At 60.3% G+C, this 25,368-nt stretch overlaps 1 protein-coding gene across 5 annotated transcripts; it reads right to left on the bottom strand.

Moving 5' to 3' along the window:
- RHBDF2 (rhomboid 5 homolog 2) lies at positions 1-25,368 on the bottom strand. Of its 5 annotated transcripts, none has more exons than XM_044247367.1 (20): positions 25,308-25,368; positions 13,119-13,309; positions 9,587-9,653; positions 8,971-9,135; positions 8,145-8,272; positions 7,446-7,641; positions 7,138-7,341; positions 6,092-6,220; positions 5,669-5,787; positions 5,328-5,525; positions 4,272-4,383; positions 3,983-4,057; positions 3,683-3,844; positions 3,221-3,330; positions 2,995-3,058; positions 2,797-2,891; positions 2,515-2,590; positions 2,287-2,387; positions 1,964-2,117; positions 1-1,274 (listed from the first exon to the last, which is right to left on the bottom strand). In XM_044247367.1, exons 4-20 carry the CDS (start codon positions 9,112-9,114, stop codon positions 855-857), a joined length of 2,487 nt encoding a protein of 828 aa, XP_044103302.1. In that variant the 5' UTR covers positions 9,115-9,135; positions 9,587-9,653; positions 13,119-13,309; positions 25,308-25,368; the 3' UTR covers positions 1-854. The 5 variants fall into 5 exon arrangements, with proteins under 5 accessions (XP_044103302.1, XP_044103299.1, XP_044103301.1 ...); XM_044247364.1 differs by lacking the exon at positions 13,119-13,309 and adding an exon at positions 20,299-20,423 and having other exon boundaries at positions 25,308-25,363; XM_044247366.1 differs by lacking the exon at positions 25,308-25,368 and adding an exon at positions 20,299-20,383.

The raw sequence follows: 25,368 nt of genomic DNA, 5'->3' as shown, positions 1-25,368 counted from the left end.
TTCTAGAGACTATCATTTACTACATTTGAGTCTTCATCCATATAAAGTTAGCGTTACTTTAAAAAATTAGAACCATAATATAAACCAGTAGAAAAAGGGCCTGACTGAGCCTTGGGCAACCCTGGGAGCAGGTCCCTGAGGCGGCCCGGCCCCCACCCCGACTTGGGCAGGAGTGAGGCAGAGAGGGGGAGGGCTGGCCTCCTCAGAGCTAGCCCACAGGGCAGAACACTGACTCCAACGGAGGCCCAGGACAGAGGGAGGACGGCCTCTCTTGGCCACCAGCAAGCAGAGGCTCTCAGCTTCCCAGCCTTGCTGTGTCTCTGTGCCCGGCCTCTGCCCCAGACCACGGCAGAGCCTGTCCCGCACATCTGGTCCAGGAGCATGAAGGGCGGGCTCGCCGGGCCACTGCTGAATGAGGGACACGGGCTCATAGGGCAGGGAGGGGTGAGGCAGGGGCGGGAACCTGGTGGGAACCCTGGCCACGTCCCAGTGAGGGCACATGCAGGGTAATGGTGCCTGTGTGTGGCGGGGGGTGGGGGGGGCTGGGGGCTGGGGGGGTGGGGACAGCATGAGCAGGGGCTGAAGGAGGAGATGGGCAAAGCCCAGGACCTTGGGATGGAGAGAAGCCCATGCCGGGGCAAGGGTCCTGCCAGCAGGGGAGCAGCAGAGGAGCACGTGATCAGGGTGTCCCCCAGACTGAGGAAGGGGGGCCTCCCTCCCGAGAGGAACCGGCCTCTATGACTGTCCCCGTGGAGTCGGCGTGGCTGGCGGAGGGAGGGCCGGGGCCCCCCCGGTGGCGGTGTCCGGGGTGCCGGCTGGGGCGCTCTGCAGACAGGCAGCCCGTCCCTCGGGGGTCAGTGCAGCACCTGGTCCAGCTCGTACTTCTCGCAGAAGCGGCTGGTGAAGGGCAGGCAGGTGAGGTACTCGATCCAGGGCCAGTGGATGGGGTAGACGTAGAGCCAGATGACGAGAGAGGCGAAGAGGCCGGCAAAGACCAGCAGCGACACTAGGATGAGGGCGCGTTTGCGGTACTTGTCGCTCGTGCCAAAGGTGATGTAGGGCAGGAAGGCGAAGGCCAGCAGCAGGCCGCTGAGGAAGCCGAAGATGTGGGCGATGTTGTCGATCCAGGGCAGGAGGCCGCAGATGAACAGGAAGAGCACCACGGCCGACAGGTTGAGGAAGGCCTTCCAGGGCCGCTCCAGCAGCTGCCAGCTCTGGAACAGCTCCACGAAGAGGCAGGCGAGGAGGCCAAACTGCGAACCCGCCGGGCCCACCTGGGGCAGGGCGGGGAGGGGAGCAGCGTCAATCCCAGGGGCCCGGTGCAAAGTCGGGGCGCAGCCGGGCGGTGGGAGCACCGGGACCCGGCTCCTCCTACGGGCGGGCTCCTCCCAGGGCTGGGGACCCCGCAGCGGAGGCTCCTGGACCAGAGCCGGCCTCGCTGCACCCACTCTTTCTGCAAACACCGAGGACAGACCGCGTGCCCAGTGAGCGGCCTGTGCTATAAGCAGGAGAGACAGGCCTACACCAGGCAGCAGACAGCGGGATGGACAAGACACCGAACAAGCCGAGGGCATGGGGTTGAACCGATGGGGAACCTGTCCCTGCTTCTGTGGGTCACGAACGGCTGCACATTACAGATTTCATACAGCTCAACCCACAGATACGTGACATGCTGGTAGGCAGGCAAGGGTCACGGTCACAGTCACGAAGAGAAATGAAGCAGAGAAAGAGAGCAAAGCGGGGGACAGGGGCTGGGAAGGTCTTTCTGGAGATGATGCCTGAGCATGACGCAAAGGCATCGCTGTCCGATGCCCCCGGGGACTAGGGGATCAGCCAATAAGCCCACGGCTTAGCTGTCCATCTGCCGTCTGGCCCGGGAGGGGCCGCGCATCCCTCTGGCGGCTCCTGGGGGAGGGGCGGAAGCAGCAGAGCTGGCCCTCCCCACCCTGTCCCCTGTCCCTACCTCCGCCCGGTATGGGAGGAAGATGGCACTGGCGAGGTTGCCGGTGATGCCACTGAGAATAAAGATGATGGCAATGCGGTGCCAGCCGGCCAGCTTCTCCAGGTCCCGCAGGATGGTCATTTGGAAGACCACAGACACGAGGCAGTGCACCACGCTGGGGAGGGGGGCACAGCAGGCGTCAGCTGTCCCCTATCTGCCCCCGGGGCTGCCAGCCAGGAGTCCTCATCCACAGGCCAGAGCGGGGGAGGGGGGAGGGGGGCACATGGGCAGCGCAGGGGGCACAGGGGTGTGGGGGGAGGGGAGGGCAGCGAGGAGCCTTTTACCCTGCGTGGAGGAACAGAGACAGCCAGAGCCTGTAGAACTGATCGGGGACCTCGGGGTTGAGGAAGGGCAGCAGCCCACACACCTTGTCCAAGCAGTGCACCTGAGGGCAAGCACGGGGCAGTCAGTGCCTGTGGGGGTGGGGGGCACAGACCTGCAGGTGGTGCGGGGGACACATGGCCGCCATGCTCACCTCCTCACGCCTGGGGCTCCAGCAGGCCCCACCTTACCTGGGAGCAGAGTGTTGCCTCTTCGTGGAAATAGCCGTGCATGAACTCACAGAACTCGCGGGTGGTGATCTCACAGCTGCGGGCCAGGGAGGCAAGGGCATCCGTCAGAGCCCCGAGGGTCCCTGCCCACTGGCAGGAAGGGGTGCCCCTCTGTGGGGACCCTAGCTCTGGGGCAGGCTCCCCTTCATCCTGCTCACACCATGGGCGACCCCTGAGTTGGGGAGGAGGATACTAGCCCGGGGGGTGGGGGTGGGGCGACCGAGGGGCACGGGGCCGGCTGACCTGCCCTTGGTGCCAATGCAGCAGGGGCGGCCCTTGATCTGGCAATCCATGTGTAGGAAGCCGGTGCGGTTACTCCTGGCCTGCTCGGTGCAGATCTGCAGGGGGCGAGGGGGGACGTCCACACTGGGTTGGGCCCCTGTGGCGGCAGGCACCCCACCCCCCGCCCTTCCTAGACCATTCTCCACCCCAGACACTCACGGGCCACTTGGTGATGTCATCGGGCCAGATGTGGGCACCGCTCGAGGCTGGTTCCTCGCAGGTTCTGGAGGCAGAGGTCAGAGGGGGCAAAATGAGGAGCTGTGGGCGTCCCCCCAGCCTGCCACACCCACCCCCACCCCCCCGCTAACATCCCCGGGGGGGGGAGGCATCTAGGACACTCAACCCTGTCTTCTCACAGCCCAGCTGGGCCACCCTCGGACGGTACCTGGGGTCTTGGTGGCACACTGCCCCTGATGTCCGCTTCTGGCCCAGATCAGACTTATCCATGGGGGGTCCCGTATCATCCTGCCACTTGACAAAAGTGGCTAAAGTCTCCTGGAGGATGAAGGGAGGTTGGTTATGCCTAGGATCACACCATATCCACTAGTGAGCAAGGGACCCTCTGGACGGAGGCCCTTCCCCTGGTCCCCAGGGCTCAGGCCCACCTCCCAGACCTCCACCCGCCGCTGACATTCCTAAGACCTGGGAACATCACTTCCTTCACTTCTGCGGGGCTGGGGAGGTCGGCACTCTCCCTGTGCTGGGCCAGGTACGGGGGTGTATGGGGCCCAGAAGGAGAGAGGGGATGTTGTCACTGCCCTTGAGGGCCCCTCCGCTATGCCAGGGGCAAGGGAATGGTGTGCAGGGCCAGAGTGGGGCTCGCAGGGGCTGGAGGGCCTGTCCGCACCGAGCAGTCCTTCCGCTGGGTCTGAATGCAGCCCGAGTGGTCGTTCTGGACACAGCAGCCCGAGTCCCGCTCTAGGTCTCGCTCCCGAAGCACCAGCTGCTCGATCTGCTGGTCCTTCCGGATGCAGGGGGAGAACTTGGCTCCCAGGTGGATCAAATCAATCTGGGGGAGGGCAAAGAGTGAGCCTGGGCTCAGAGCTTTAGTTTCCCCTGGAGTCCTCTGGTAAGAGGGGCTCCTGGGCAGGGGACAGGGCCCTAGGGTTCCCTGCTGAGAAGCTGCCCATCCCTCTGGGCTCCTCACCGAGCTGGGGCCAATCCAGAAGTTCTCCTGCTGGATATACTTCACGCTCTCATACACACCTTTGTTCCTGAGCACCTGGTGCAGGGGCGAGGGGGGGCGGTCAGGGGTTTCCCCATCCCAGGGTAGGGACTCCAGCATGAGGCTGAGAGGTAAAGCTACGTTGAGCCCAGAGCACCCTCCTGCATGGGCCAGGCTGTGGCCACGGGAGGGACTCCAGGGCTGATGATGCTGATGTCTCAGGGGTCTCAGGACCCTCCAAGGGGAGCACCCCTTCCTTAGCCTGACTCACCAGCTGGGTGGTGACGTGCTGCGCAAAGCCCACAGGTGCGATACCGTACGTGCAGATCACCAGCAGCGTGATGATGATGTGAACAAAGGTGAGCCAGTAGGTGAAGTAGGGCCTGGGGACAGAGGCCCTGGATCAGCAGAGCCAAACCCACATCCCAACCTCAGCCTGCGGAGCCCAGCCCCCGTCACTCTCACTTGGTCTCTCCCTTCCTCTTCTGTTCCCCTCCAACTCATCCTTCACCACTGTGACTTTGAAAATCACCCCCAGGTCTCTCTCCCAGCTTAAACCCTTAGATGTCTTCTCGCTTCCCCTGGCGTAAAGGCTGACATCACTGCCTCCTGCTGGCCACAGGGCCTTACTGCGCCCGCCCGCTTTCTCCTCTTATAGCTCCTGCAACAAACCATGATCCCTGCAGCCCCAGGGCCTTTGCACCTGGCATTTCCTTTGCCAGGGATGTTCTTCACATCTCTTTCTGTCAGGCTACCTCCTGCTCATGCTGGCTGCAGCCCTCCCTGCTGGCCCGTCCACTCATGCTCTGTCCTCCTGGGACACTTGCTACACTTGTTACTCATTTTTTGGTTTGGGGTTTGACGTCGATCGGGTCACCACCTGCGGCACGTGGTGAGAACTGCCCCTCCCCAAACCTCTGGTTTCCCCCCGACGGTCCCCTCACTCACAGAGCTTCTAACTGTCCCTCTGGCCCACCCTGCACCCCCGTCCCTCCTGCTGGAGCTGTTCCAGGGCTCAATGAATCCTTGACGGCTGTTGGGGGCAGGACTAAGGACACAGGCCAAGAGAGCCAGGAGGGTGAAGAGGCAGCAAAGGGCCCGAGGAGCCTTCCCAGGCGACACGCGTGCTCGTGGGGACACCCTGACGGCTTGTCCCCGCTCTCCTCTCCCATGCCTGCTGAATACGGGGTACTGCGGGAGAGGGACCCTCGGGGGATGGGCCGGTTGTCCGTCCTTCTAGTCCTGCCTACCGCAGAGAGACTCCGGAGGGCGGGACGCTCAGCTGGCTTCACCCCAGCAGGCAGCCCCGGGCCCACCGGCCGCTCACCGGTGGCTGTCGAAGCTCTCCAGCTGGCGCTGCACGGTGCTGCTGATGCTGCGGCGGTAGCTCCGGTTCAGCCAGTTGCCCACCACGCCCAGCCCGTAGTGCCGCTTCTTGCGGTCGAAGGCGAAGTGCTTCACCCTGGAGGCGATGCGCTTTCCGCGCCTGGCCCCGTCCAGCGGGCCTCGGCCGTGCTCTTTTTTCCTGGGGGGTGGGGGGACGGCTCTCAGCCTGCTGCCCCCACCCCTCACATTCTAGAAGGGGGCTTGGGGGAGGACTGGGTGTCTGGGGAGCCCTCCCAAGCTGTGCCTTCTCCCTGCGCCCTGGAGGAGGGATGCCCAACTCACAGAGGCGTCTGCACTCCATCGGGGGAGACCGGAGAGGCCGAGCGTGGGATGCCCCGGAAGTAGCTGGCCGAGAGTGGGGGAGACTCAAACACGTCATCGGGCATGGAGCTCATTTCCTCCTGTGGTGGGGTGCGGCGGGCGACACAGAAAAAGACAGGACCTCAGTTCAAGGACAGGACAAAGCTAGACGGGCTCTTTGGGAGGGAAGCGGAAGGCTGGTGCCCATCCACCCTGACCGTGACCCTCCAGGCTGGCCCCCCATCCTGCCAGGTCCTCTACAGGAAGACAGGGGCCCAGGAGTTCCACCCATGGGCCTCTGGATCCCTCAGGGGCTCCCGGCACAGCATGATCAAGGCCAGGTTGCCTCTCCTCACCCCCAGGCCACCCCATGCCCTATGCCCGAGGCCCACACCCCACGCTTGCCTTACTAAAAAACGAGGAGTCAAATGTGTCCGCGCCATCCACCACGTCCTCCTCCAGGAAGCTGGGGTAGGCGAAGCTGCGTTTGACCACGCGGCACCGCTGGCCCGTGGCATCCAGCACGGAGCGGCCCTGTGACAGGGCAGAGGCCCGGCCATCAGGCCCAGATCAGGGGCCACCACCCCCACCCCCTCCAAAGGAACTGTGAAGCCCCTTCTCCCGGGGCAGCACCCTGGGAGATGGGACCTGGGACTCTGCCCAGAGCATGGAGCGAAGCTTCCATAGCCCCGAACCCATGGCTCTCTCCAAGATTTTCGGTTATTCTCACCCTGCTGACCTCATTACCTCTGGCTGGGGCGGCTCCTCCCGCGCTCTTGTTCTGTACCCTCGCCCCCCACACTCGGGCCATCTCCCCCAGCTGCAGCTTCCTGGCACAGCACCGCCGGCCCCCGTCTGCCTCTTGGACTCTAGTCGGTGGTTTCTCCTCCCATGAGCCCCTCCTCACTAAAATCCCATCAAACCACACGCTGCTCCCATGATGGGCCAGGCCCCCTCCACCTCCAGGCCTTTGCTTGGGCCCTTCCCTCCGCTGAGAATACTGTTCCTTTCCTTCCTTCCCTGGGGAGCTTTCCCTTATTTTTCTGGATTCCAGCCCAAATACTATCCCAACATCAGCCCCTCTCCTACGCAGGCCACCCCCCCCCATCACGCTGAGTAGTGACACCGGCCCCCTTGCGGCTGAGAGCCCTTCCAGGGCAGTGACACTGGCACTGGCTCGGTCCGCCCCACAGTCCCCGCGCCCAGCACATCACAGGCGCTGAGTGAACCTGGGTGAAGGGTGGTCCCTACACAGGTCACTTCCTGCTTTCCCAGCTCGGGTGGGTGCAGAAACCGGGTTCCAGAACCGCGGAGAGCTGGGTCTGGGAGGATGTGGGTGGGGCTCCTGCGCTGCAGGGCCCCTCCCTCTGCCCTTGGCACAGTCTGTGGTGGTGGCGGGGGATGATCTGGGAAGATGGGGGGGGGCGGCAGAGGCGGGGAGGCATCCTTACCTTGAGGAAGGCGGCAGCAGCCTGAAAGCTCATGTGGGCCACAGACATCCTCTTGCGGCGGGGCAGGTGGGAACAGCCAGAGCGGACGCTGCTGAAGGAGGTGAGGGACAGGACTCCTGGGGTCAGCGGCGGGTGCGGGGCATGGGGCCTGTCTACCTCGTCCGGGTGACGGAACGCCCGTCCGCGGGCCAGGGGATCCACAATCTGGAAGGGAGTGCAGGAGTGAGCAGAGCTGGGGATCCCGGGGCCGAGGCACCTGCCACTCCCCACCCCCCTGCCCCACCCCCACCGTCGCCAGGGGAGCCCACCTTGGGCATCCTGCAGGGCTTCGGCGACTCGGCACCCTGGAAGGAGGGCACCTCCTGGCTGGGGAGCTCCAGGTCTCGCTGGCACGAGGGCTTGAGCCGGCCATAGCGCACGCTGCAGTGGTGGAGGCTCCGGCGCTGCCAGTGCTGTCGCTTGGCCTCCCAGTCGCCGCTGACCCCGAACCACTGGGCCGTGCCCCTGCGGGAGCACACGGAGCTGTGGCCGCGGGGGCCTCCACGACGCCCATGGCAGGATGGGGAGTGCACACTGGTGGGGGTCACGGGAGGGGTGGGCAGGGCAGGGGATGTGGGAGAGGCCGGGGGAGGTGTGTGCAGGGGGACTGGGGGACAGGGCACGTGTGTGTGCCATGCAAGGGCCAGACTGGCTCCCCCTCTGGCTCCTGGGTTGGTACCCGATGACCAGACGGAGGGGGTAAACAGAGTCCAGGGCCAAGCCGGGCTGGGCAGGCCTTGGGGTCCCTCCTGAGGGCCAGAGCCTCCCCTGCAACCCTGGCTCCTTGAACTCCCAGCCTCCAGTCTGTGACTTTCTACAAGACACCTTGGGCTTCAGCTTCCTTCCCCTGTGCCTCCCCACCAAATATGCACGTTCCAGCCCTGCCCTACTCCTTCTTCTTAGAAGGGGACACAGAGGCCGGCCCAGCAGAGGTCCCCAGGGCTGCTGGGGACGGGAAGGGCGCTCACTTGCGAATGCTCTGGGACAGGGAGGCCTGGCGGCGGAAGCCAGGACGCTTCTCCGAGCCGCCCTCCTGCCATCGTCCCCGTGGCTCCTGGAGGCTGACACTCTTCACGTAGGCTGGGTTCCTGGGCCTCTGTGGGAGGCAGGGCAAGAGGACAGGCTGGGACTTGGTGGAGCCCAGACCCTGGGCTCGCTCTTCTTCGGTCCCCTACAGAACCCTGAGAACACACCTCGCTCCTAAGGTACATGCCTGAGCTGCTTTCCTTCCGAATGTAAAGTCACCTTCTCTCCACACTTCAAGGAACCCTAATGTGATTTCCCAACTCCCTAACCAGTGCTCCCCCTTGGCTCCCTGTATGCAAAAGAGCCCCCGGGTGAGTGGGTGGCACCAACACAGGACCCCTTTTATGCCCCAGGACACTGCTTCAAGGCTGCTCTCAATGAGCCCTTTATGGAGCGCTGGTCCAGCCCGTCTTCATTTCCATTCTCCAGGGGAGTCAGGCGCTGTGGGGTCAGCTGCTGATGCCCTGACCCCCGAGTCTGCCAGCCCCTTGTGGGGGGGCCCCTAGGCAGGAAATGGAAACCACCGGGACTGGTACGTAGAACCGGGAGCCTTTCTCTCGAGGACTGTGCTCCCGGTCTCCCCGTCCACCGACCACCAGCAGACACAGCTCCTGCGCTCAAGGCTCATTCCCTGTGACGCTAGGGCGGGGGAGGAGGGGGGCGCAGGCCTCTGTCACTGAGGCTCAGGCAGAAGGGGCCGCCTCCGCCCCAGTGGTATTGCATGGGCACAGCTGTTGCTCCCCAGTGAGCTCTAGGCTGCCCCCTTACCTGGGGCAGCATGCTGGCCTGCTCGCCCGGCGCCGGGTTCTCGGGAGGCGGGATGGTGATGGACAGGTTGGGTGGCTTCCGGCTCTGCAGGCGGCTGCTGGACACAGAGGAGACGCTCTCGCCATTCTTGTCAGCGGAGGCCATGGTGGGCTGGGCGCAGGGCGACTGGAATGAGAACAGGGAGAGGGGGTATGAGCGTGTCAACAGGTGGCACAACAGGAAGGGATCTGGGGGCCCCGGTGCCAGGGCAGGTGGCCCGGGCTGAGAACCACCTGCTGAATGCCTAACTCTGGGGTCCAAACCGCCCGGGCAGAGACTGACTCTGAACTGGGCGGGGTCCGATAAGTATAGGTCTATTTCTGTCCTTTGTTTGCATTTCAGGCCCGGAGGGGTCTGGGGAATCCCCACCTTTCCACCTCCTTCCCTTGGTGGTCTGTCTGCTTCAGGCCAAGAACCACAGCCAGAAAGGAGCCCAGGGCAAAGGACAGGGTTACAGTGACCTTGGCTGCCTGGTCACCCTGGTCAACATAGGCCAGGGGCCAGAGGGCAGCTTCCTTGACCTTGGGGCAGGGCTTGGTGGAGGACAAGAAGGCTCCAGGGCAACCTGGTGCCCTACCTGCAAACAAGAGTTCCACAGCTGTGCGGGGGAGCAGGTGGTTCTCCGAGGAGCCGTTCTTGGATTTCTAGCAAGGAAATGGTAGCTCAGCCTCATTACCAGACAGACGGGAAAGCCACCACGCTGGTTCCTGTCCCCTGGGCTGCCTGGTTCCTTTTTCAAAGGTAACTGAAACTGCCACCTGTTTTTACTTTTATCTTTTTGTGGAGAAAAAATGTTAATCCCAGTGATAAAAGTGGCATATGCTCATTGCAGAGACAAAACACAAAAATGACTGACGAGGGCGCCTGGGTGGCTCAGTGGGTTAAGCCGCTGCCTTCGGCTCAGGTCATGATCTCAGGGTCCTGGGATCGAGGCCCGCATCGGGCTCTCTGCTCAGCAGGGAGCCTGCTTCCTCCTCTCTCTCTGCCTGCCTCTCTGCTTGCTTGTGATCTCTCTCTGTCAAATAAATAAATAAAACCTTTAAAAAAAAAAAAAATGACTGACGATTATAAAGCAGAACGTGAACTCACAGTCTGCCCGGCACCCCGTCTTCCAAGAAAGAGCCTCTTTGCACCCGGAGAAGGATACACGTACTTAAAATTTTACACGCTCACACCATATCCTTTCTTCCGTAAGCTGCACATCAATGCATATAGACAGATCTACCTTTTTCTTTTTTTTTTTTTTAAGTAGGCTCCACACCCAGAGTGGAGGCCCACGGGGAGTCTGAGCTCACGACCCTAAGATGGAAACCTGAAGATCAGAGTGGGATGCCCAGGGGCGCCTGGGGTCTCAGTGGGTTAAAGCCTCTGCCTTTGGCTAGGGTCATGATCTCTCTCCCAGCAGGGAGCCTGCTTCCCTTCCTCTCTCCGCCTACCTCTCTGCCTACTTGTGATCTCTGTCAAATAAATAAATAAAATCTTAAAAAAAAAAAAAAAAAAGAGTGGGATGCCCAGCCGACAGAGCCCCCCAGGCGCCCCTACCTTACCTTTCTTGACGACTGCAAAGATCTCGTTGAGTGGAATATACCAAGATTTAACCAGACTGATGGCTGTTTGGGGTGTGTTTGGCATATGGGACTCCTGTCCAGTGTTAACCAACGCCCTAGCCTAGACCGTGCACCTGTCCCAGTGCTATCCCAAAACGAACCTCTAGAAGTGGAACTGCTGGGTTGGAGAGTAAGTTCAGCCTGAATTTCAGTGGATCCTGGGAAACGGCCCTGCCAAGAGGAGGGGGCAGGTTACCCCCCTTCCGCACCCCCGCCCAGATCTGGGGCTTGTCCATACTCGCTCGTGGCCCCCACTCCCACTTCCCCTCCAATTCCAGCCGAATCACCGCTCTGCCTGTGCTACCCCCTCCCTTCCTCACTCGCTCTGCTCTTTCTCTGGCTAAAAATCCTTCCCTTGCTCCCCTCCCCACTTCCTGAAGCTGCTGGAGCTGCCCTGGTTTCCCTCCTCCCAGCACAAGGCCAGGGACTCCACATCCACCTGCCGACACAGTGCTGACCCCGGGTATGCGGACACCCCGGGGAGAGTCACATGGAAGCCCTCTAGGTAAGGGCGTGTGGGACCAACGTGTGACAGAAAGGTGACACAGCAGCCACACGTGGCCTGAGTCCATCTGTCCCCTCCATCTCTACGCAGCCCCCCCAGAGCCACCATCTTCTCTCCACTGAGGGGTCACAGCAGCCTCCTGACCCCTCCACCTGCTGCCCCTCGTGTCCCCAGCCTCATGACCAGCAACAGACATCACCTTTTACAACCACCAATCAGGGCGCCTGGGTGGCTCAGCGGGTTAAGCCGCTGCCCTCAGCTCAGGTCATGATCTCGGGGTCCTGGGATCGAGTCCCACATCGGGCTCTCTGCTCAGCAGGGAGCCTGCTTCCTCCTCTCTCTCTGCCTGCCTCTCTGCCTACTTGTGATCTCTCTCTGTCAAATAAATAAATAAAATCTTTAAAAAATAATAATAAAACCATCAATCACATCACGTCTCTCTCTGCTCAGCACTGTCCCAGAATTTCCCGTTCTCACCTAAAGTCCATGCTTCTCACTGGGGTCTCTGGGCCCTGAGTGGCTCTGTGTCCTCCTTGCCCCTGAACTCGCCACTCTGAGCCCCTCCCTACCTAGCACCTGCTAAGCTCTGCTAGGAGTCACCAAGGGGTCACGGTCAAAAGCATGGGGCCTCTTGGTGGCTCAGCTGGTTGAACGTCTGCCTTTGGCTTGAGTCATGATCCTAGGGTCCTGGGTCTGGGCCCCGCATCAGGCTCCCTGCTCGGCGAAGAGCCTGCTTCTCCCTCTGCCTATTGCTCCCCCTGCTTGTGCTCCGTCTCTCCCTCTCTGTCAAATAAATCTTAAAAAAAAAAAAAAAAAAAAAAAGCATCCTGCCACTCACTGGATGGTCTGGCCTTGACCTGCACTTGACCATGAGTCACCCACATCCTCACTTTGTAAGGAGGGAAAGACCTCCCCCAGGAGAGGCACCCTGAGCATCAAATGAGAGAATGCATGATGCACACCTGGGCAGGGTGTGGACTCAGAAACTTGTTCTAGAATGTTCACAGCAGCATGGTCCTCAGAGCCAAAAGGTGCAAACAATCCAGAGGCCCATCGACAGACCAACGGAGAAACAAAGCATGTTCCATCCACATAATGGGATTGAGTCAGCCAGAAACAGGAGAGCAACACCGACATGGGGTCCAGCGCGGCTGAACCTTAAGGATGTTATGTGAAGTAAGAGAAGCCGGACAACAAAGACCACATGCTCTGGGAGTCCATTCATATGAGAGTCTGAGACAGGCCGGGGGTAGGGGGACAGCAGCTAAAGGGTGGGTCTCATCAAGCAATGGAAGGTTGCACGGACCTGTGAATACACCAGAAACCACTGAATTGTACACGTTCTTTTATTTTTTTTCTTTAAGGTTTTATTTATTTTTTTGACAGAGAGAGAGATAGCGAGAGAGGGAACAGAAGCAGGGGGAGTGGGAGAGGGAGAAGCAGGCTTCCTGCTGAGCAGGCCGCCCCAAGCGGGGCTCGATCCCAGGATCCTGGAATCATGACCTGAGCCGAAGGCAGATGCTTAACGACTGAGCCACCCAGGCGTCCCTGAATTATACACTTTAAATGGATGCAGTTTATGTGGATTAAATGGACTAAATGTGAATTATAGCTCAATGACGCTGTTAAAAAAGTCTCAGGCAGGTACTCCATAAACATTTGGCCTCTGCCTGTGTTCGTCTTTCTTTCCTCATAGCAGTTCATCACACAATAGAGCAGGTGGCTCCTTCCTATCATTCTGGTTCCAGCTTGGGTGCCACCGCCTCCAAGGAGCCCTTCCTGACTGCCCAAAGCAGCTCTCCCACTCCTGCTTCAAGCCTCTCCATGGCTTTACCCTGGTCACCCTCCTCTGTCAGGCGTATGCCCTGCGGCACCACCCCTCCAGCAGGCTACTGGCCCACAGGTAGTATCCATATGTATTGGCTGAAAAACAAAAAAGCAAGCAAAGCGGCAGGTGCCTTGGGTCCAGCCCACGCGGCTATCCAGTGTCCTCCTACCTTCTGGGTTTGGACTGAGCTCACTGCTTCCCGGGTCTTGCTGCAAGGGTCTTCAGAGCATGTTCTAGTCCTTCCCTCACTCTATGCAGATGCTCTGGGGTCAGTCCAGCTTCAGCTCCGTGTAAAGGTGGACAGATGCCAAGATAAGAGGCTTCCAGGCCAAACGGGGCCGCTCACTTGGTGAGCACAGCCTATAGGGAGGGAAGGGCAGGTTCAAGCAGGCGTGCTAGAACGACGCATCTTTCAATCTTCCTGACCTCAGTCTCTGCATTTATAAAATGGGGTAATTCCACAGGCCTCATGGGTGAGGGATTAGGAGATCTGCTCTCCTGCAGTAAGGACCTCCACTCTGGGCCCGGAATCCCAAATCAGGACAGTCCCTATTTTTTTGTGTGCGTCAATGTAACTTCATGAGAAAAGTGTTGGCTTCTTCTAAGATTTCCTTTCAAACAGAGTAAGACGGATGTTGAAGGCAGCATTCAAATGAGTTACAAGTGTTTCTTTGGGGGTACCTGGGTGGCTCAGTGGGTTAAAGCCTCTGCCTCCGGCTCAGATCATGATCCCAGGGTCCTGGGATCGAGCCCCGCATCGGGCTCTTGGCTCAGCGGGGAGCCTACCTCCTCCTCTCTCTCTGCCTGCCTCTCTGCCTACTTGTGATCTCTGTCAAATAAATAAATAAAATCTAAAAGGAGAGAGAGAGAGAGAGAGAGAGAGAGGGTTTCTTAGCTTTACTTTAACTAATCTTTAACTAATTGAGATCAAACCCACACAACATAAAGTTAAGCGTTTCAGAGAGACTGCGGCAAGCTCCAGAAGGTCTTGCACAGAGGAGCTCTGCAGCAGACCCTCCCTTAGCAGAACCCCGCAGGCTGCTGGGGGCGGGCAGGTCAGTCCTCAGGAGCGCCAGGCTTGGCCCCTCGCATCCATTATCCCACTTTGTCCTCAAAACACCTCTGAAGGTAGACATCTCCCATCGCCCCCATTTTGTGGATGGGGATGGAGGGAGGCTCAGAGGGGTTAAGTGACTTGCCCACGCTCACACCGCCAGGAGGGGGAACAGCTGGGTCTTTTCAGAAACAGGAGCGCCCCCCCACCCCTGCCACCAAAGCTAGGGCACACTGGGGGCTGGACAGATCCCTATCAGGGTGACCCAGTATAGTCCAGTCCAGAAGGAAACTTAGTTTTACTCAACAGCACTTTGCAAACTCTGTTCCTCAGCAGCCTGGGGTTACCCAGAGGGGTACGTGGGGCAAACCGGCTGGGGCCAGGTCTGTGCCCTCCCTCTGATTTCACAGGGTGGCAAAGTGTTCCAGCTCTAAGAAAGAGGGGCTCTGGGTGTGCAGGGGTGCCCGAGGGGGGATCGGAGGCAGAGCTGGGGGCGCAGGACACTTTCTGCTTCAGGGTTTGCTGAATAGACCGGGCATCCTTACTTCTATCCCAAAGTGCTGGGAGTCCTGACTCCACACCTCAGGGCAGGCGGGCAGCGGGCGACAAGGCCCCTGAGAGATGACGGGCAGACGGGCCTCAGTGTCAGGCCAGCTGGCTCCTCAGACGCCACTTTACCTCTACTCTGGGGGCAGCTCCAGGACAACAGCCTCCCCTGGGGCCACTGCATGGAAAGTTCTCCGGTTTGGTCTCCTTTGGGATCGGGGGCAGCAAGAGGGCACCAGGCAGGCGCTGTTCTGCCCCAAGGAGGGAAGAAGGCAGACGATGGAGGAAGGCTGGGAGAAAGGTTAGGACGAGCTGCTGAGTCTGAGCTTGGGTGAGGTCATCAAGCACGCAGGCTCCCTCTGGAACTCCATGCTGATCACCCTTGCCCAGAGCAAGCACCCAGTGCCCTTCAGAACCTGTCTCCACCCCCAGCAGACACACATGCCCTGCAGGTCCCCTGGCCCCTACTTCCTCACCTAAGGCCCTGCAACTAGCATAGCAGGCTCCGCCTCATCCCCTGGGCAGGTGAAATGTCACCTCCTCCAGGAAGTCTTCCCTGTCACCATCAGGCAGAATCAACCACTTTCTCACCTGCCTCCTCTAGCACACTGCAGACACCTGGCTGTGTATAGGTGTCCTCCTCCCCGAGCCGCAACAAATCTGGAAGTTGGCTTCCACTAATGGCTAACGGGATGGAAGCTGGGGGGAGGGGGCATATGCACCGTTGCAGACTGTCAGTCCACAGGTACCCCAGACTAAAACTATCCCTCCCCCAGTCCTACACTCAGCCCAGGAAGGGAGTGGCCCACTCCAGAAGGCTCCAGGAGGTACTCTCTGCCCTGCTGGGGATCTGTGACCATTGTGGGCCGAGGACGGCAGATGCAGTCCCAGGATGAGCCCCCACTGGACCTCCCGCTCCCCTCTCTCAGCACAGCCTGGACTCCCCGGCCTGTCCTCCCGTCCCAAAGCCACAGCACCCTGGCTGGGCCCTCCGGCCTGGCCTCCACTGTGCTGCTGGCATCTGTGCCAATGTCCTGATGCTGGGGAGACCGGACTGGCCCCAGGGGACTTCTGGGGGCCACAGGGAGAAGTGGCTGCGCCCCGGAGAGCAGAGGCAGTGCCGGGGTCACACCTCCCTGGGGAGGAGTGGGGTACCTAAGAGAGCTATTTCACCATCTTCGTGGTCAGTGCCGAGTCCTAGCCTGGAGCCAGCTTTACTCCTTGGCCTCAGTTTCCTTCTCTGTTAAGCAAGGGACTTGGGGGCGCCTGGGTGGCTCAGGGGGTTAAAGCCTCTGCCTTCGACTCAGGTCATGATCCCAGGGTTCTGGGATCGAGCCCTCCATCAGGCTCTCTTCTTAGCAGAGAGCCTCCTTCGTCCTCCTCTCTCCCTACTTGTGATCTCTGTCTGTCAAATAAATAAATAAAATCTTAAAAAAAAAAAAAAAAGGCAAGAGACTCGGACGAGGTGCTGGCCCAGCTTTGACACCCACCAAGCCCGCAGCTTAGTACAAAACACCTTTCCTACAGCCCCTCTCCACCAAGGAGGGGAGGGCCTACTCCTGAGACTTCCCCCAACCTGTGCAGAAATGGTGGGCAGGTGTACCAGAAGCCCAGTGTCTTCCTCGGGGTGGCGGGGGGCAGAGGGTAGGGCCAGCAGTACGGGGGGGCCACAGAACCCAAGTCTTGGGCATGGACGAACCCAGATGGAAAAAGTGCCGGAGCTTTGGGAGCACCCCGCCCGACATGTATCTCCCACGCCCCAGAAATGCTTGCTCATTGCAGAGGAAATTGTGACATCCCGGGACAAGGCTTCCTCCTGGCCCAGTCACATCCGCTGCTCTAAGACCCCAGGGCTGGCTGCCACAGCACCCGGCCGGGGGTGGGGGACTTGGGTGGAAGGTCTGACTGAGAGCCTGTCCCACCCAGCAAGGCCGATGCTGGATCCTGGCCTCAGTGGGGCCTTCTGCCCCGGCCCAAAGTAGCGGGGCCTGGGTAAGGGCAGCGACTTTGCGGCGGGGGGCGGCGGGGGGGTCCATCACAGGGTGTGGGTGGGGCAGATTCAAATCATCCTGAGGTGCCCAAGGGTTGGTACTTCTGTACCCCCCTCTCCCACCCCCCTCCAACCAGTGCTGTAACCCGGCTAAGAGCAGCCCAGATCAGGCACACAGGACAGAAATGCAGACTTAGAAAGCGCTCACTGATGCCACCGGACAATCTGGTTTCCCCACAAAGGGTGGGGCTGGGCATTGCTGGCTAAGCCGCATCCCGGCAGACACAGCCACAGTGAGCAAGGCCTCGGCCGGAGAGGTCTCCCCACAGAGCTCTTCCTGGGCGGGCTCAGGCAGGGTGCTGGGTGAGCATCCCCTCTCCTTGAGCCCGGGTGGCCCCACTGTCTCCTCGCCACCTGCCCCCAGGGGTCTGACTCCAGTCCCTTCTCTCCCTCCCCACCCACCGGCCCCCCAGGGCACACCAGCTGGCTCTGAAGGCTCCCCTGGTCTTGCTAATGGCAATGGGGTCTCAGCAATCCCCAGGCTCTGAGGACCTCCAGAACCAGGACCGGGAGTCAGGAGCTGCAGCTCCGGATGGCAACAGGAGGCTACAGACATCGGGGCTTGGCCTGTGTGGCCGAACTGGGGACAAAGGGAAGAAAGGAGCCCTTGGACAAGGGGTAACAAGTATCCCCTCCAGCAAAGAGGCAGACCACTGCTAACTACTAGGCTCAATCAGGAAGTTAAGGGGACCTCCCGGGGTGGGGGTGGGGGGGCACACAGGTCCCCTGAACCAAGAAAGGAAACTGGCCCCCAGCCCTGGCTTGCAGCTGTGGGCGAGTGGAGGGAAGGAAGATGGCCCGGGGCTGCTGGGAACCTGTCTGTCCCCTGATGAATCACAGAATGATAGGGTGACAGCCAGGAGCAAGGAAGTGGCCTCTCTCCGCTGCTTCCCTGCCACAGAAACTGAAACCGGCTGGTCCCTCCCCACAGCCTTCTGGGAACCAGGGCGTTTTTAGAAAGCTGCAGAGAGGAGAGGAAGCTGGCCCTCGCCCACTGTGCAACCCCCAGCAAAACCCCGAGTTCTGCTGACCTCAGGGGAAGTGGCTCCAGCTCCCCTCGAGACCCGGAAAGGATAGCTTATGTAAAGGCTGTCATCTAACCCTGTCTCCCAACAGGCGTCCTGATGGCCCGTGACTCACCCCAACACCTCCCTGCGCTGCCAAGAATGGGCTGGAGCAAAGGGCAGGGAAGCACCCAGCGGACGCTGAGTGTCTGGGGACAGGACTTAGGAAGAGAGAATGCAGAGGCAGAAAGGGAAGGGGACACAGGGTCCCTGTCAGAGGCTACGAACTCTAAGTCACTTGCTGGTCAGTTAGAGACGCCAGCGGGTCGCCCTGTCCCTCTCCTTCCCTCCCAGCGAGCACCCACTTCCCCAGAGGTGCAAGTCCACGGACTCGGCTGCACTGCGGGGCTGGGAGGCTTCGCCGGCCGCGGTGCAAAGGAAAACTGAAAGCACCTGCGGGTTTGTGCCCCTCCCATAGGGAGAGCCCCGATGTCTCCACCCTCCCCACACACACCTTAAAAGCCTTTGCTCAGGGGCGCCTGAGTGGCTCAGTGGGTTAAAGCCTCTGTCTTCGAGAAAAAAAAAAAAAGCCTCTGTCTTCGGCTTGGGTCATGATCTCAGGGTCATGCTCTCTGCTCGGCGGGAAGCCTGCCTCCCCCCCTCTCTCTGCCTGCCTCTCTGCCTGCTTGTGATCTCTGTCTGTCAAATAAATTTTTAAAAACTCTTAAAAAAAAAAGCCTTTGCTCAAACTCAGTTCCGAAGATAAAGAAGGGGGGAGGGGGTAGCAGGTTCAGGGGCTTGGTGACCCACTGGCTTTGCCCCATCAGACCCCAGGTTCTGGACTCCTGTGACCCAGTTACCGTGGCTTGGGTGGCACGGCCAACCACAGACACGGGAAGTGGGTGCTGGGCTCCAGGCCCAGAGTCGGAGTACATGGAAGTTGGAGGGAGTGCCAAGTTCTTAGAGTGGGGCAGACCCCAACACCCCTTTGTCCCACCCGCCAGGCTTTCTTGGGACCATGCGCCGTGGGGCGGGCAGAGACGTGAATATCCCAACCTCTGCAGGGGGCCCCGCGTATGGGAAGCCAGCTGAGCTGGGATGCAGGGCAGGCAGCACTAAATGCCACCAGGTGTCCCCAGCTGGACACAGTGCTGGACCCTGCCCTCCTAGGTGCCCTCCCGGAGGGCACTCTGGAACTTTCTGGACTCTACAAGCTGCCTGTGGAAGCACACAAGGGGATGGCGGCTGAGCAGGGATGCAGGTGCCCTCCCACAGCCCAGGGAGGCAGCAGCTCTCCGAGCCTGGGGGCCAACGGCTGCCTGGGGACAACAGAGGGAAGGGAGCACAGGGGCTGCTCCCCGGGGGGCCCTGCCCAACGGCCCAGCCTCCTCTGGGAAGGTGCCCTGTCCTAGTTCTGCTGCTCCCTGAGCATCGCCACGAAGGGGAGCAGTCGGGGGTGGCACTGGGGGTCCAGAAGGCCCTGGTCCTTTCTGGGTCTGATACCAGGGCACAGGATGGCTCCTGGACAGGGACATCGTGTCAACCTGAGCTTGATGCCAGCTGGCTTTGCTCCAAACATCAAAGAGGATTTGCCTCTCTCAGGATCTCAAGGTACTGGAAATTGTTTTTTTGTTTTGTTTTGAAGTTTATTTTTTTGGTAATCTCTGCACCCAGTGTGGGGCTAGAACTCACAACTCTGAGATCCGGAGCTGCAAGCTCCACCCACTGAGCCGGCCGAGAGCCCCTAGGAACTGGGTTTTCACTGGTCCTTAGCACTGGCAGAGGCCTAGACCCTGCTTGGAGGTTAGGGGCAGGGTAGCTTCCAATGTGGGTTGGGGAGCAGGGGAGGTCGGCTTCCCTCCTGCTGGAAGCTCCCCGACACCTAGAGGTGACAGGCTGTTTCCAGACTTGAGCACACTCAGCACACAGACCAGGGCTCTGTCTTGGGCTTGCAAGGGTGGGGTCCACCTAATTTCCACCCGGCTCCTTGTGGCCTGGCTCTAGACAGTGCAAACACTGCCCAGCTCAGGCAAACGGGTCTCGGGTCCAACCCTCAACGCTGGGTACTCTTAGATAAGCCACTTAATGCCTGACCCCAGTCTGTTTATGCTAAAAGATGCTAAGCAGCCCCCCAGGAGTCTGAAATCTGGGCAGCTCTGTCCCCATTAGCTGGGGCTCACCTTGGGTGCTGGCACCGCTGAGGGACAAAGGCGGCCTTACCATAGCTTACAGAGATGTAAGCACCCAGCCCAGGGTCATTCAGCCAGAAGTCAGGCCCTGGGCTGCCCTGGGTCCCCTCATCTTGATCCACTCAGGCTGGGGCTCTGGGTGCCCCTCACTTCTGGAGGCCCAGGCTGGCCCCACAGCTGGGAGGGAGCGTGCCAGGCAAACAATTTTCAGCTTGTAAACAGTCATTAAGGAGCTAATAAACCTGACTTCCCAGAACCCTGCCCCGGAGCTTGCAGCTTCCCCAGAAGAGGTTGGCCCCAGCCCCTGTGACGACCAAGCTTCAGGGCTCTTGGACGTGGGCCCAGGCAGGCCATTAAGGCTGGGGGTGTGAGGCTTTGTCATTCCCGCCTCGCCGCAGCCCCCTGCCTCACTCTGGGGCAGCGTGGATTCACTCGCTGTGGAATGAGGAGGGTTGTGGGGCAGGGGGGGACAAAGCCAGGACTCAAACCCTGGCATGGCCACTTACCTGCCAGGAGATCTCAGGCAAGTTACCACTTCGGAGCCACGGTTTCCTCTGCTGGGAAATGGGCTGAGGTCCCTCCAAACCCGCCGATCCAGCAGAGATGACATCAGATGATGAATGGACAGGGCCTGGCACACAATCAAGGGCCACTAATTGGTGGCTTCTTTTATTCCTGGCTGACCGCTGCTCACTCAGTCTCTCTACCTGAGCCGAGAGCCCTGGAGGTAACAGACCTCTATTTGACAGGTGGGGAAATTGAGGCTCAGACACGTCCCCTGTCCCGGGTCCCATTGTTGGGCACGCACGGGGGTGGGGGTGGGAGTCCTGCCACCCTGGAACTGGTGAGGTGAAGTGGCCAAAATCCGGCCTGGGGTGGTGAGCGAGATGCTGAGGGTGAGTTTAGGGGTGGGCCCGAGAGATCTGGAGCTCCTCCCAGTGCCCCAGGCAGAAATGACCTCACCCGGAGCTTAGGTAGTCCTGGACTTATCAAAGGGCCTTCTCAAACATTCTCTCACGCTGTCTGTCCCTCCGTCATGATCACCAGTGGCTGACAAGGTGAGAGCCAAGACTCGGGCCATATTTCGGTGTCAAGTCCTGCTCCTGGCCCATCCCACAGGCCTTCTGCAGGCTGCCCTGGAGGCCTGACCTGGGGACGGCCATCTGGACAGGGAAGAGACTCTTCTTGTTGGACGTCAGGGGCATGACCACCCGACGGAGCTCTTGGCTCAGGTCCCGGGGCCCCATGTGGGAGGCAGCCGAGAAAAGCAAGACTCTGAACGGCTTACCTTGTTCCTGGCCCCACAAGCCCAGCCAGAGGGAGCGGAGGCTGAGGGTCACCGCCTCCATGAGCCCCTCACCCCTCATCCTGACACACATGCAGGCAGACAGGGAGAAGCCCCTGCTGAAGGAGCCAGCACGTCCTGGCCTGAAGCTCCCCTCCCATGTCCAAGCCCACCCTCCATCCCCTCAGCCTTGGTGCAGCGGGGGTCCCCACCCCAGACTGGGCTGGGCCACTTCTGCAGTCATTAGAGCACGGCTGCTCTTCCACATGCTCTTAGCTAGCTCTCCTCATAGCTCACCGGGCAAGGCCCCTGTCATCACCACGAGCCTGTGCCAAGGGCCCAGAGACACGCCTCTAACAGCAGGCATGATGCCCTTATCCTCACGGCTCCCACCTCAGACCCCGGGCCCAAGACTTCCCATGGTCACCCCTGGAATCCTCACAGCAAGCATCCCAGTGGACTACTGCTGCCCCACAGTACAGCTGCGGACACTGAGGCACAGACCACAAGCGGCCCTCCTTCTACTGACCATGACCTCGTGGGCCACCAGGGCTGCCAGCTTCTGGGCCTCGCTCCTTGGCTCCCCCACGCTGGGAATCACCCTCCTCCCGTCCTCCCAGCCTCCTGGCCAGCATCCCTGACTGGCACTGCCCACTTAGCTCCAACCACTGGCACCCCACCCCCACAACAGGCCTCTGGCAGCTTTCAAAGTGCAAACAAATGACTTGTGTCTGGGTCGCTGGATAAGTTTACGCAATGACGGAATGGGAGCGCTGGGCTCTCGTACCTCCCTGAAGACGACAGGCTGAATTTTTCTTGACACTCAGATCTGACTCCCAGAGGGAAGCAAGAGTAAGTTTATGGGCTGTAGGGGAAAGCCCTTGTTTTGCCCCAGGGATGGGGCAGGTGGGGCAACCCCTCCCAGCCCATATCCTGAGAGCTGGCCTCGCCCGGGCACTGCCCCAGCCTCTCCACCCCGCACAGGTTAGCCTGCCCCAGCAGCGGGCGTGGAAGACCCCGCCAGCGCTCCCTCAGCCCGGTCCAGCTGGGTAGGAAACGCGGAGCAACGCTGTGAGCTCACTCTGGAAATCCCCATAGGCAGCGGGGGCAACCTTGAAGACTGCTCCAAAGTGGCTGGTGCAAACCCGAGGGGATGTGTGGAGAGGGGGAGGCAGACCCGAGCTCCTCTCCCCAGATGCTTCCGCCTGGGGCCGTGCCGATCCTGCCCCCACTCATTCTGAACCAAAGAGAAGAGAAGTACCAGGTGGCCCATTCAAGTCACCTCTTTTTGTTTCAGGATTTTTAAAAAAATTCTTATTTATTTAAGTGATCTGTATACCCAATACAGGGCTCAAAGTTATGACCCCCAAATCAAGTCACATGCCCTCCTGAGCCAGCCAGGTGCCCTGGTTCAAGTCACCTGTACACCCGAACAGGTCAGTGCACGCATGGACACACCCCCTCGACATCTGCCTGCTCTTATCGGCTCTCCCATCTAGCACGGTTTCTGGCAAGTCGAGGGGAGCACGGTGAGAGCTCTGGCACCAGGAAAAGCACCACCGGGGAGGAAGAGCCAGACCCAGACCCCGGCAGGCTCCATGATGATGTATTTGGGATGTGACTAATCCCTCCCCCGAGAGGAACGGATGTCCCCTCCTGGGCCTCCCGCGTGTGTCTTGCACCACGTACAGCTGTAGCTCGCACGGGAGCCAACCAGACAGGAGTCAGTCAGCGGCTTAGCAGCAGGTAGGCACAGGGTTGGGGGCTGGGCCCGAGGGCACAGGGTTGGGGGCTGGGCCCGGGTTCAGCATCAGGTTCTGCCACCCGATTCCTTAACAGCTCTGCACTAGTCCCAAGTGCTGCCTTTGCTGCCTTGTGCCACGAGGGACACATTAAAGGCGGAGGACACTGTTAGTTTCTTGTTCAATCAAAAGATGGGAGTGTCCCTCCAGCCCTTTAAAGTTAAAAGCAAACAAAAGCAAAAACAAAAACAACCAACCAGAAACTGCCACCTGCTCCTTTTGTCCTGCCAGAGCTCCCAGGCCAGGAGGCCAGGGTCCAGAAGTGAACAGGAAGGGGGCAACGGACACTGTCAGAAAACAGGAAGGGAGGGCAGCGGGTGGCCTGGGCTCCTGGGGACAGACAGCTGCTTCACTCCATCCCACCCCTCTAGAATACCCCACCCCACCCCTATCCTCCAAGACCTGGGCCAATGTTCCTGAGCCCAACTCAAACCAGAGTCGTCCCTACTGGGGTCCCCCTGGCCTGGAGCTTGGCTAACACCAGGAACGGGGGTGCCTCGCTCTGCCAGCAGCGGGGCCCACCGTGGGGCCTCTTGCCTAACTCAGGGTTCCCATAGCCACAGAGGCCCTTTTTTGTTGTAGGAGGGAAGCAGACTGGGGGAGCCACAGGGAATTAGAAGCCTGTTAGTCCTTGGATGTTATTTTCCTGGTGTACATAGCTGGAAGAGTTCGGTGTCAGTTTAGAAGGGAAAATTCCAGCAGGTCACATGGTGCCAGGAGTCCATGCCTGTCTTAGCAATCCAGCTTTGGGAAAATCTATGAAAACAGAGCCCCCCCCTCCTCTCCTCCCTCTCTGCCCCCTCCCCCAGGGGGATATTTGAGCTGGAGGGCTGCCTTAGGGGTGAGGCACTCCAGGACTGAGTTAGGAGAAGGCCCTGTTCCAGCCCCTGGGACTCAGCTCCTGTCCCATAGCACCCAGACCGGCTTTGTGCAGAGACTGTGGTTTGAGCAGGGAAGAGGAAGGTTTATGGCACCAAAGGGAGCCTATTGCTAGGGGAATAACTGCCCTCACACCTCTTATCTCATTCAAGTTTATTTTGTTCCTACCCTAACCCCGGGGGAAACTGAAGCAAGCAGGGGAAGTAGTGAGAAGTAACCTGATGAACCAGGTGTGGCACCAGGGTCTCTGAACCTCAGCACCGCACTGACTTTTTTTTTTTTTTTAAAGATTCCACCCATTTATTTGACAGACAGAGATCACAAGTAGGCAGAGAGGCAGGCAGAGAGAGAGAGAGAGAGAGAGAGGAAGAAGCAGGCTCCCCCCTGAGCAGAGAGCCAGATGCAGGACTTGATCCCAGGACCCTGGGCTCATGACCTGAGCGGAAGGCAGAGGCTTTAACCCACAGAGCCACCCAGACGCCCCCGCACTGACATTTTGAGCACAGTAATTCTTTGGGGGGGGGAATGCTGTCCTATGCGCTGTTAAGATGTCTGAGCAGCATCTCTGGCCTGGACCCACTAGATACCAGTAACAACCAGCACTCCCCTCCTTCTCCTGAGTTGTGATAACCGCAATGTCTCCACTGTCAGATTATCTCCTGGCACCAATAATCAGTCCCCGCCTTGACACCTCACTGCTCTAGAACAAGCTTCACTCCCCACTCTACCCTCCACCCTACCTACAGAGTGAACAGGAGCACATCTTTTTACTAGCCAATGTCACCCACACGGGGTCCTAAATCTAGCCACTTGGGAACCAGCTGCCAGTGCACCTGTGGGATCTTTGGCAGCCCTTCCCAGCTCAGACACCCTCTCAGGAGCTCCAACCCCTCAGCCCTCTCGGGTGAGACCTGGGCTTCCCCTCTGCCCTGGGATGGGAGGGTGCCTCTAGCAGCCATAACCCTTTCCAACCCTAACCTAACCCAAGGCCGTGGAGGAATATCAGAGGGGGCCAACCTTCCCCAAGGCCCTCGGTCCAGAAGTCAGGACTTCTGGGTCCAATTTCTGAGCTTCGATGTAGCCTCGCTGTGACTCCGCTCCCCCGCACCTGTTTCCACCCCGGCGAGGCTGAGAGCACAAACTCTGCCTCGGAGTTTAAAGGAGAGGGAAGGATCGGAGTTCCAGGCGCTTCTGGGAGGAAGGCGGGACCGCGCGGTCCTGTCCCCTTCCTTCCGCGGCCTTAAACTTCGGCCCAGTCGTCGTGCCCTCCCCACATCTGGTGACCCGTGGCCAAGGGACCCCCTTTGGCGTCTTGTCCCAGCCGAGCCCCGGGGACCGGCAGACCCGGTCCAGCACCTCCGTCCGAGTCCAGCCCCGACCTCTGGCCTCCGGCGAGGCCCACGTGGGGCCCGAGCGCTCCGGCAGGGCGGGCACCCTCGCGGGCCGCGCACCGTCGCCCCAGGCGAGGTTCGGCCCCGACCCCGCGGACCCCTACGGCGCCTGCCGCCCGGCCTCCGCCTGCCGGCTCCGCCCTTCGCCCCGCGCTCACCTCCCTGCGGCCCCACGTCCCCAGGACGCAGCTCCGAGCGGCGCGGGTCAGCGGCTGGGCG

Source organism: Neovison vison, chromosome 5 (genome assembly GCF_020171115.1).
Source record: "Neovison vison isolate M4711 chromosome 5, ASM_NN_V1, whole genome shotgun sequence".
Taxonomy (NCBI): Eukaryota; Metazoa; Chordata; class Mammalia; order Carnivora; family Mustelidae; genus Neogale; species Neogale vison.
This window is presented reverse-complemented; position numbering and strand designations above follow the sequence as displayed.

Coding starts and splice junctions, on each gene's coding strand:
- RHBDF2 (XM_044247364.1), bottom strand. CDS start 20,402: ATGTCATCTCTGCTGGATCGGCGGGTTTGGAGGGACCTCAGCCCATTT. Junction 9,136..9,586: donor TGTGGAACTCTTGTTTGCAG/GTAGGGCACCAG, acceptor TTCTCATTCCAG/TCGCCCTGCGCCCAGCCCAC. Junction 7,342..7,445: donor AGCCCTGCAGGATGCCCAAG/GTGGGCTCCCCT, acceptor ACTCCCTTCCAG/ATTGTGGATCCCCTGGCCCG.